General features: G+C 38.5%; 1 protein-coding gene across 1 annotated transcript in view; it reads right to left on the bottom strand.

Moving 5' to 3' along the window:
• Positions 1–12,492, bottom strand: part of NEK10 (NIMA related kinase 10) — a 271,236-nt gene that overhangs the window by 233,349 nt on the left and 25,395 nt on the right. The window contains exons 4-5 of the mRNA XM_049766054.1: positions 9,805–9,935; positions 7,458–7,556 (exon numbers count right to left, since the gene is read on the bottom strand). Of these exons, the coding sequence (XP_049622011.1) occupies positions 7,458–7,556; positions 9,805–9,935 (230 nt within the window). The remainder of the gene's footprint in view (positions 1–7,457; positions 7,557–9,804; positions 9,936–12,492) is intronic.

Below are 12,492 nucleotides of genomic sequence, written 5' to 3'. Positions count from 1 at the left end.
CATGCATAGTACATGTTCCAGCCCTTTCAGCTCTCTCCATAGCCTCATGTTCTCTTATTTTATTTGGTGACAGTTTTGGCTACATACCTCATGACCTCTACCCTTCATAGGTCAATATTCTTCCCCTATGTTCCCAGTTAGATCCACCCCAATTGAAGCTCCCTATCTGATATCCAATTAATTGATCTTGCTGCTTTCTGAAATAAAAGTGTTTCTTCTACCTAAATGATGAAGATTTCAGATAGAATTAAACAGACAGTTACTGATTACCCACTGGGAGCCAGGCATTGCCCACAGGGTTATAGGCCAACCATGCATCAGAGGCTATTTTATAAGGGGAGAAGACAAAAACACAAATTAAATTAAATGCACACCAGACAGTGACTAATGAACAATGACCAGGATTATAAAGAATCATAAAATGAGCATGATAGAAAAGAGAAGTACACACTCTGACCTTGATCTTAGGAAATCAGGTTTGGTGGTGGGAAACAAACATTTATGGTTAAGATACATTATAAGGTACATTGATAAGACTAGAGGTACATTATAAGACTGAAACTCAATTATGAACAACTTTGTAATCAGTGTTCAAATTTTAAAAAAAAAGAAAGAGAAGAATCTCTGTTCTACAGGCTGGAGCAATAATACAGTGAGGAGGTGGCTTGTTTTGCATGTGGCCAACTTGGGTTTGCTACCCATCTGGTCCCCCAAGTACCACCATCAATTCAGAATAATTTCTGAGTACAGTGTCAGAAGTAAACCCTGAGCATTTCTGGGTGTGTCCCCCAAACACAAACAAAGTAAAAGCTCTACGATAGCTAAAGGCAGATTGTAATTTTATATGTGTAATATATAGGCATGAACTCTCACAAAGGTGAAGAAAAAAAGGCAAAGAATTAAGATTAGAAGGAAATAAATAACAAGCTATTATAGCTATTTTTAATAGTAGTGCAGTCTTAACTTTTTTTTTTGGAGGGGGGGTAGTTTTAGGCACAGCTGGTGGTAGTCAAGGTTTATTCCTGGATCTGCACTCAGGAATCATTCCTGGGGGCTTGAAAAACAATATGTGATTCCAGTGATGGAGTCCTGATCAGCAACATACAAAGCAAATGCCTTAACCACTGTCATATTCTCTAGCCCCAGAGTTTTACATTTCACATTTTTATTTTTAAAGTGATTGAAATAATTTGATACAGGTTAATTTCACTTTCTGAAAATTCTCTTTCATACTCTCCAAAAGCAGCACCCATGGCTTGAGTCGAAGACAAAAGATTCCAATTTTTTTTTGTTTTGGGGCCACACCCAGCGGTGCTCATGGGGTTACTCCTGGCTGTCTGCTCAGAAATAGCTCCTGGCAGGCACAGGGGACCATATGGGACGCCGGGATTCGAACCAACCACCTTAGGTTCTGGATTGGCTGCTTGCAAGGCAAACGCCACTGTGCTATCTCTCCAGTCCCCCGGACTGTTCTTTTTGTTTTGTTTTGTTTTGTTTTGGGCCACACCCGGCGTTGCTCAGGGGTTACTCCTGGCTGTCTGCTCAGAAATAGCTCCTGGCAGGCACGGGGAACCGTATGGGACACCGGGATTCGAACCAGTCACCTTTGGTCCTGGATCGGCTGCTTGCAAGGCAAACGCCGCTGTGCTATCTCTCCGGGCCCAAAAGATTCCAATTTTAATCTCTAGAAATTCTGTGGGGAAAATGAGAGATCTAGGAACAGTGAGAAAAGGGGAAGGGGAAGGCTAAATATGAGGATAGCTAGAAAGGCAAAGAGGTGAGGGCAACAGAATCCTAGGGATAATTAGCATTGGCCTTGACTTAGAGGGGAAGTACTTTCCTAGAAAGTAGGCCCTTGCTCTGACCTTGGTGAGTCCCAAAGATGCACTGGGCAAGAGCAAGGGATGAGCCTGAGAATAAGAACTGAAAGACTTCCTGGTAAGGAATTAAGTCCTATGGAAGTGTTTTTTAAACACTTAGAATCCAAATTTGGAGCCATAGAGATAGTATACACTTGGTAGGGAATTTTCCTCAGATGGATGACTGAGGTTCAATCTCTGGCATCCCATATGGTCCCCCAAGTACCACTAGGATTAATTCCTGAGTACAGAACTAGGAATAAATCCTGAGCAGCTCCAGTATGGGTCAAAAAGATAAACAAATAAACAAACAAAAACACCTGAAGTCACAAATTCAACATTTTTGCAGGGTCTGCAGAACCTTGATCTCCATCCAGTTTGAGACACTGTCTGCATACCTGCAAAGGGAGGCTTGAACTCTGGCAGTTTGACCAAGGTAACCAATGTTCTTTTTCTAGACAAAAAAAACAGGCAGGCGACTTTTCTGAACTTAATCAAGAAACTGAAAAAAATGTTGCTGCATCCAAACTTCTGAATTTCTTCTCTCTCCTACTTGTAACAGAGTCTATACAGACCATGCAGAAGAGTAGGTCACTTAATAAAAAAGGACAGCAAAGGTCTGATTGGTATAAAAATAACTATTAGGCTGGAGAGATAGTACAGGGGTTTAGACATTTGCCTTGTATGCAGCCAACTCTCTTTGGATCCTTGGCACTGCACATAATCCCCTGAGTCCTTCCAGAACTGATCTCTGAGCCCAGGGCCAGGTATAAACCCTCACACAGCTGTGGCCCAAAAGCAAAAAAAATTATTATAATATTAACTCTCTAGGTCCCCTAGGTTTCAATAAGATTTAAGAACAATTTTATTAACATTTTAACAAGCTGGTGATGGCAAGCAGATATTACGCTCTTGCAGAGAATATAAATATCTTTTCAATCTACTTCAACAGGCTTATTTCCAAAATATTTGAAATTGTAGCATGTATTTCAGAAATTATAAGTAAAATAATAAAGACCCAACTTGTTCTTATAAAAATGTATTTTGGGACTAGAAATGTCTAACTTTTAAAACAAATTAGAAATCCTGGGTTATATTTACCATACCAAAGATCCAGTGGTAATAAAAAATATGTCTTGGAAATTCTTGGATAAAAATAGAAGAAAGAGACTATCTAAATGAACTCATTTTAAAATAATGCCAACTTTTCCATTAGTTATCAGAAAAGATGATTTAATTAGGACATTAACTTTAAAAGTATACATAAAACTAGATATTTTTATTTAACAAAAATCTAAGTGAAAATTACCATTCTGCCTTAATAAATAAAACAAAGCAGAAATAAATCCCAACAATGCTTATGGGGCATACATTTTTGTAAAAAATTGTTTTGAGACTCATGATCTGACTCATTTTGCTTCATGTTTGATAATTGCAGCATTAAAAAAAATCATGCTTTGAAAGTAAGGAAAATTTCATTATTTCCAAAAGGCAAATTCTAAATCCTTATTATTCAAAACATTCCATCTTGACATTTTTTTTTTTTTACTATTCATTTATTGTAATGTCGTCTCAACCTACCAGTTCCCTATTTGTCAGACTCCACCAGTTCAACATTAATCTTTTTTTTTTTTTCAGTTTTTGGGTCACACCCTGCAGGATTCAGGGGTTACTCCTGGCTCTGCACTCAGAAATCACTCCTGGCAGGCACAGAGGACCATACGGGTTGCCAGGATTTGAACCACCGTCTGTCTTGATCAACTGCATGCAAGGCAAACGCCTGACTGCTGTACTATTTTTCCAGCCCCAATATGATCACTTTTAATAGCTTCCTGAAATTCTGTATCTTTATCCAAATCTCCAAGTCTATTTATAAGTAAATTCTTATAAATTTTATTGAATTATTGAATATCCCTATCATCTTGAAATCAAGGAATGGAGCAATAAAGAGCAAATTCAAAGGTACAGATGCATTGAAGAGATGAGTAGAGTTCATTTCCTGTAAGTTGTCATTTAACTGGAAATAATGTCAATTTTGTGATAACCTTTAATTCTCTCTGTAACCTCCAACAATCAAGTCTTGAGGACCGAGCTTGCTTTAAACTTTGATAGGCAGGCAGCTAAGATTTTTATAAAAGGATTGCATTACTTTGTAATAGCAGACTCTAGACAAATGATGTTATGGCAGTAAAAAAAGAAAAAAACAAAAAAACAAAAAAAACCATGAATGATCAGAATTTGCTCCCATGCCCCATCATCCAACAAGATTCATCCCCAGGTGTAACCACAAGTAACTTCGGATTAAGCAGCACCATTTTCATTGGTTCTTTGAGTTTCACCAGCAGGTATTTGTGGCATTACCTTATGTTACAGTGGATTAACAAATTCTTATTCCAGACGCCACCTGGCTAATTCATGACAGAAAACAAGGTGTCACATCAGTCATAGGTAAAGAATCCAGAAAGGAGATACTCGAAACTGTGATTAAAGATAGGACTAAAGTTTGGGAAAGTGAGGAACAGAATCAATTTAGCATAAATTGAGAAGCATTGGAGGAACTCAGACTTCACAGATGAGATCAAGTTTCCAATAGCCTTTGAGTAAAAGGGAATGGCATAATATCCTGTTTGTGACCAATCCTGTCTACAACCAGAATTAAAACGAAGACAAAGCCCATCTTCCCAGTCTCATCAGACCTTTAATCTTAATACAAATAGCTGGCCATTTCTTCCCTTTGTATTTGGGATAATAAGATTCAGATAATAGATTCTGAGTGCCTAGAAAGATGCCCCATGTCCAATTTAACGTTTAACTTTTTTTCTTTTTCCAGCATTTGCTTCCTCTCTATCTCTCCTTCTCTATCTTGAACATAGTAGATGCTCAAGAATTTATTTATTGAATTGAATTGACATCGACCAGTCAACATTAAGTTTTATATTTGCAAAGACGAGGGGAATAGAAGCCATAGAAGTCCTTGAAAAGTCCTTGAAAAGATGCTGTACCTGAGTTACCTCAGGTCGGGCTAGTCTCTAGGCTGAGATCTCTGGAGCCTTCTTCTCTGGATGGGGGTGGGTTGCATCCCCAGCCTTCTGGAAGGTCCAGTTCTCTACCCACATCCAATTCCTCTGGCATATAAGTGCCCCAACTCCACAACTAATCTCAAAGAGATGCCAAGCTACTGCCTACTCGTTTAGATAACTGGACACCTCCAAATTACAGTACTGACAGTCCAGTTTGGGTAAATTAGATGGGAAAGTTGTGGTTCAATAAGCAAAAACAGTAATATAAAAGACTCAGCTAGCACCTAACAGCTTAGTAAAGTTTAAAGCAATGGCTTTATAAGATACATGTCATAGAATAATATGAATTATTTTGTGCCTGCTAAGGGAACAGGTTTGGAAGGAGGGGAAAACTGAGGAAATTGGTAGAGAAAAGGTTACACTGGCAGTGGGATTGGCATTGAAATATTAAATGCCTGAAACAATTATATTATGAATAACTTTGTAAATGACAGTTTTTAATTAAAGTTTCAAACATTAAATAAGAAAAAAAAGCCTTGCAATGCAGTCCTTCTAAAATTAGGGTACAGGGAAGATAATGGTAGCTACTGAATTTAGGAAGATAATAAGGAGTGAGAAACAAGAAAACATGTAATTTCTTGCTCAAATCTGATTTTAGAAAATAACTAAACATAACAATTTGTTAGTAAACAAAGATTGGCAGGGAAAGATACTCTTGAGGTCAACTTTCCTAAAGTCATTCTTGTATTGTGGCTGCAAAGAGATCTATAGTGATCTCTTTCTAGTTTTAATATATCCAGAGAATATTCGTGTTATGAGACAGCATCTATAATGTCATGTAAATGACTGAGAATTTTTAAATGTCTGGATACAAGATGCTTGTTTTATATTTGTTAAAATCTTCCCATCTGTTCTTCAGCCCGACAAATGGTCTATTCAGAAGAGTTTATGACAGCTATCTACAAAATAAAGAATATAATTTCATAATATACCCTCAGGCCTGATTATTCTGCTACTAGCATTGTTCTACTTGGTCCAAGTTCAAAAAGAAAACCGTTGCCAACATCTTTGTATCTTTTCCAATATGCACTAGTTAATATTTCTACAATCTTTGTATTTACTATCAAGCTGGACAGGGACCTAGCTACTCTGATTTGGTGAGAGAAAGCATCACACTGGACTATGACTAGATATTACCCACTGAGCCTTTCCCTATATAATCAACCCATGTATTGATCACCAAGTAGCTTGGTGTAACACGTTTTCTTTTTTCTTTTTTTTTTTTTTTTTTGGTTTTTGGGCCACACCTGGCGGTGCTCAGGGGTTCCTCCTGGCTGTCTGCTCAGAAATAGCTCCTGGCAGGCACGGGGGACCATATGGGACACCGGGATTCAAACCAAACACCTTTGGTCCTGGATCGGCTGCTTGCAAGGCAAACACCACTGTGCTATCTCTCCGGGCCCCTTCTTTTTTCTTTTATGAAGACCCCTGAGGTATACAAATTCAAAATGAGGAAACAGAATGACTTGAGTTTTTTCCATTTTTGCCTGATCAAACATTAAATTCAGTGCCTATACTACTCAGTCAAAAGAAAAGTTAAAACCAGAACAATAGTAAAGTGTGTAGGGCATTTGCCTTGCATGTGACCAACTCAAATTCAATCCAGGATCCCATATAGGTCTACAGAGCACCACAAGGAGTGATCCCTGAGTGTAGACTCAGGTGCAACTCTCTGAGTACTGTTGTGTATGGCCAAAAACAAACCAATGACAATAAGGAAAAAAGATCAAGTCATGTAATTTTCTGATATGTAGATGTATTTGGAAAGTGTCACATTGAATAGAGTCAATCAGAAAGAAAGGAACAAACTCATAGTGATCTCTCTCATATGTCGAATATAAAGAAACTTCATCAGAAATATCAGATACCCAAAGGCAATAGAAACAAAGGGTAAAAGACCAGATCAATAGGATTTGAAGAAATAAATTAGCTAAGGGAATACTAGGACAAATATGAAGGGGAAAGTGTCTGTCCTCCAGCCTCCAACCAGGCTGGTAGTCAGGGGAGAGAGTAGACACAGGTAAAGGGAGAGGTGTTAAAAAATTGTGTGCCTGGGCCAGAGAGATAGCATGGAGGTAGTGTGTTTGCCTTACATACAGAAGGACGGTGGTTTGAATCCCGGCATCCCAGATGGTCCCCCGAGCCTGCCAGGAGCAATTTCTGAGCATAGAGCCAGGAATAACCCCTGAGCACTGCCGGGTGTGACCCCCCCCCCAAAAAAATTGTGTGCCTGAAAATCGTGAATATCTATGTAACTTTATAGTTCATAGTCATTCAATTAAAAAAACTTTAAAAATAAGTAAATTCATTTCTTAATCAGTGATTAGGTGATTTTAATGAGATCCTTGATAGTACCTATCCATTCCCCTCCTTTTAATAACCTTTGCTCTATTTTATCCTTTATGCATGGATAAAAGTATGCTGGCTTAATCTTGTAAGCCACTTGAAAATATCTGTTAGAAGTGGGATCTATGCTCTTGCTGGGGTAAATGGCATGTCTTTCCCAGGACAAGCTTACCTGCATATGAGTCTATTTTTCACCAAAGCTGTAAAGATTTCCTGAAATAGTTCATGCTGAGGATGTTTGCTGAAATTTCTCTCATTTTTGTAGTTTATACTGAGATAAAACAAAGAAAAAAAGCATTTTGTAATAATGAATTATTTAAGCTGCGTCAGCATTACCAACAGATAGGTCACAGGTAATCATGTAAATATTGATATAGTCTTTAAATTTATTAAATGGCCAAAGGTGATCATCAACTGTTAGAAAATAGATTATAAAGATAAAAATAAGATTATTATGTAGTTATTTATAGATATATTTCACTTTACTATATTAATGAAATTATTTCCTATATGCATTTAGTTAAAAACTAGTTAGAAGAAGGAAATGGATATATGGGAACAAAGAATGAACAGGGTGTCAAGGGATCTGGCTTGACCTTTTGCATCTAAAGTGGCACCCATGTTTATCTCTCTATCTATCACATATCTAGCTATGTGAACAACAGACAGGGAAGAATTTACTTCTTAAGTAAACACCCACACACAACATTCTTGGCTGCTCTACCTTCAACACCAGTGGTTGTCACAAACATTCCCTACAAATAACAGTGCTTCAGTAAACACAGTCTACACCTTCAATTGTAAGTTTTGCTGATTGTATTATAGTGTGTCTGTAAACTAAGAAAGCATTATGATATTTCGGCAGCAGCTTCTTTTCGATGTTGTTTATTTGTTTGTGGACCACACTCAGCTCTACTCGGGGATTAACTCCTGGTTCTGTGTTCAGGAGTAACTCCTGACTCTATGCTCAGGGAATACTCCTGGTAGTGCTCATGGAACCATACGTGGTACAGTGAACTGAACCTAAATTGGCTGTATGCAAGCAAGTGGTTTATCCACTGTACTCTCTTCTGCCCCTCTGCTTCAATTTCTGATTTTGCATATCATCAAAGAAGTTTTTTAAAGATCCATTTCAGAACTGGAAGAGGATAAATGGTAATGTACAAAGGGATTTCACTGTTATAAATATGTAATACATTATTTTTGTGCATGCTAATGTAGATTAAAACGTTTTTTTTTGGCTTTGGGACACATCAAGTGGTGCTCAGGGGTTACTCCTTGTTCTGTACTTAGAAATTACTCTTGGCAGGCTTTTGGGACCATATGGGATAACAGGAATCAAACTCCAGGTCAGCTGAATGCAAGGCAAACACCCTACTCACTGTGCTATTACACTGGTCCCCAAAATAAAAAATAAATACTAAAATAGGCCAGTTAACATCCAGTCTAAACAAGCTAGAATAACATAAATATATCACCTGTAGAACACCCGGTGACTCTCAGGGGTTACTCCTGGCTATGCACTCAAAAATTGCTCCTGGCTTGGGGGACCATATGGGACTCTGGGGATTGAACTGTGATCTGTCCTAGGCAAGTGCGGGTAAGGCAGATGCCTTACCACTTGCACCACTGCTCCAGCCCCAGGTTGGCAATCTTGTTGTCATTTTCATAATTCTGCTTTTGCTGCCTTTCAGATGATATAAGACTTCTGAATCAAGTGAGTGCAGTTGGTTTTCCTAATACTTGATAGACTGTATGTGAAACAAATGTTTAGGATTTCCACGTTCCTCACTAAAAATATACTTTAAAAATAGAAATGCATGGAGACAAGTGGAAAATATTTAAAGTCTCTGTCATAAAATGAAAGATAAACAAAACCTAGGTCAAAATCACCATCTAAAATATTCACACTAAAGCTCCTGCCATCTCTTATTGACACAGCCTTAGTGCCAAAGACCTTTGTACATTGTAAACAGGAAGAACCAGCTTCTGGGAAGGATATGGCTCCAAGGAAGAGAATGGGCTGCTTCTAGGAGATGTGCTTGGTGATAGAGAGATAAACATGGGTGCCACTTTAGGTGCAAAAGGTCAAGCCAGATCCCTTGACACCTCGTGAAAACCTGCATTGTTTGGACAACCATAGTCTTAGGCCATCGCATTTGTTCACAGCAACCGATTCTATTATGCCTTCTTATTCCTGGCAAGACTTGGACAGACCAAACAATGCTGGTAAGGAGCCTAGTTGGGTCAATAAGCCAAACCTGAATCCACTTCCTCCTGGTATAAATGCCAAATGTACATCAGTGAGAGTTCTGGTGACACTTTCGAGACTCAGTGCCACCATTATCCCTGAAGCTGGCTGTTAAGACATTATTTCTGAGAGTGGTGCAAACACTGGCTCCACATCTCCTGGGAAAATTCTGAAACAGATTTTTAACTCCTATGAGAAATGTAAATAAAGCTTTAGACTCATTGGGTCCAGCTGATGAACTAAGGGAGTTAGACACTGGATTTCTTACCTAAAATTCTCAAGTTCCACAGCTTCTGTGGACTCGTGCCACTGACCTCGAGCTCTGTGTTCACCGACCTTGATGGCAGGCTCAGATTTTGTCATGTTATTTTGGGTGCTATCAAAGTTGATGGCTGGAAGCTATAAAAATAGAAGCACAGATAGAAGGAAAACAATTTAGCACAGGTAAAGAAAGTCATGGGAGTAGGGTGTTGGGATGAAAGAACGAGTTTATTTCCAAGCAATAAGAAGAAGTATAACTAAGTTAACTGTAGAGAGTTTTCAAAATGCAAATGTCTTTAATTTAAACATTTATACCTTCTTTCTTTATTTTACAATACCATCTATCATATATAAGTTATTTATGACTCCTTGATTATGTGGGATCTCCCAAAGCATTTGGCATGCAAGTCTAGGTAAGATCAGCAATTTAAACACACAACTCAACTACAGTTTTGAGATCCAACTGCAGCACTCTGATGTAGAGTAAGGCCTCAAACTGGCCTATACCAGAGTAGGGCCTCAAACTGAGAATGAGTCCTCATTCATCTGTTCTTACAAAATCTTATTGCTCTCCATCATGTGCCAATCAAACAAGTATTTTATAAAATTCATCATGAAAAAAATATGAATATTTGATCAAATTAACTGTAAGAACTTGAATAATTTGCTATAGAGTGTCCCATTTATATGATATATATGATAGCAATTACTCATAGAATTATCTGAAAACTGTTATTCAAACACACTTAATATTTGCTTATCACTGTGATAACCCTGAGATTTGTTTCTTGTGCCACAGTAAAGCTGGTTACAGTATAAATAATCTATTTTTTCCAAAGGACACGTGAAAGGGGGATGTCTTATAATTAGCTACATCTGAAATTATTACAGATATATTAAGAAGAACATGATATAAAGCAACAAGAGAAGCAAGAACTAAGCGTCAAAACAATGTCAGGTTCAGACCCAGCAACAACAAATACAGATGAAGGGCTAGAAAAAAAATACAAGTAGAGTGCTTGCCTTGTGGCCAACTCAGGCTCAACTCCCAGCATGTGGGTGACCCACTACCCCGCCAAAGTCCTTTCAGGAGTGATTCCTGCATACAGAGCCAGGAGTAAACCTTCCTTTTTTTATTAGATCATATTTTTTATAATATCTTTATTTAAGCATCTTGATTACAAACATGATTGTGATTAGGTTTCAGTCATGTAAAGAACACCCCCTTCACCAGTGCGACATTCCCACCACCAATGTCCCAAATCTCCCTCCATCCAACCCCACCCCTACTTCTACTCTAGACAGGCTTTCCAGTTCCCTCATTCATTCACATGGTCATGGTAATTCTCAGTGTAGTTATTTCTATAACTGCACTCACCACTCTTTGTGGTGAGCTTCATGAAGTGAGCTGGAAGTTCCAGCCCTCCTCTCATTGTCTCTGAGGATTGTTGCAAAAATGACTTTTATTTTTCTTAAAACCCATAGATGAGTGAGACTATTCTGCATCTCTCTCTCTCCCTCTGACTTATTTCACTCAGCATGTACATCATTGTATAGGAAAATTTCATGATTTCATCTCTCCTGATGGCTGCATAATATTCCACTGTGTATATGTACCACAGTTTCTTTTTTTGGGGGGGTCACACCCGGTGGTGCTCAGGGGTTACTCCTGACTGTCTGCTCAGAAATAGCTCCTGGCAGGCATGGGTGACACTGGGATTCGAACCAACCACCTTTGGTCCTGGATCGGCTCCTTGCAAGGCAAACGCAGCTGTGCTATCTCTCCAGGCCCATACCACAGTTTCTTTAGCCATTCATCTGTTGAAGGGCATCTTGGTTGTTTCCAGAGCCTGGCTATTGTGGATAGTGCTGCAATAAATATAGGTGTGAGGAAAGGATTTTTGTATTGTATTCTTGTGTTCCTAGGGTATATTCCTAGGAGTGGAATAGCTGGGTCAAATGGGAGCTCAATTTCCAGTTTTTGGAGGAATCTCCATATCGCTTTCCATAGAGGTTGGACTAGATGGCATTCCCACCAGCAGTGGATAAGAGTTCCTTTCTCTCCACATTCCCGCCAGCACTGATTGTTCTCGTTCTTTGTGATGTGTGCGAGGAGTAAACCTTTCACACCACCAGGTGAGGTAAGGGCCAAAAACAACAACAAAAATGTTTTAAGTCCCCAAGCCTTCCTGGAGTGATCCCTGAGAGCCAAGAGTAAGCCCTGAACATTACAAGGTTTGACCCGACTCCCCCAAAATTAAAATTTTCAGCAAATAATTACACTCCATATATTAACATTCTCAAATAAAGTTAAATTATATTAATACTTATGATCTCTTTCCATTAAATTATCTTTTAAAACTCTCATTTAACTCATCTTATAGAGCCTAATTTATTTATACAAAGAGATAGTCCCAAAAGGCAGAGAGAATGTCAAAAGAGATATATATTATAATAACAGTAGGTGTGGCTGTGGAGAGAGCTCAAAAGGTGAGAGCATTGTTAGACTTATTCTGCTGGAACCCTGGAGTCAATACCCAACCCTACAAGACCCCTGAGTACCACTAGAAGTGGCCCAAAATAAGCAGAATACAGAACAAGTAACAACATCATTTAAAAACTAACAAGTCCTTATTCATTATCTGGTAGTCACCACTGAATTATCAAAAGACTAATAAGAAATTATGTAAAGTGA

This window comes from Suncus etruscus, chromosome 20 (genome assembly GCF_024139225.1).
Source record: "Suncus etruscus isolate mSunEtr1 chromosome 20, mSunEtr1.pri.cur, whole genome shotgun sequence".
In the NCBI taxonomy this organism is placed as follows: Eukaryota; Metazoa; Chordata; class Mammalia; order Eulipotyphla; family Soricidae; genus Suncus; species Suncus etruscus.
Note: the sequence above shows the minus strand (reverse complement) of the source record. Positions and strands in the feature narration are given on the sequence as shown.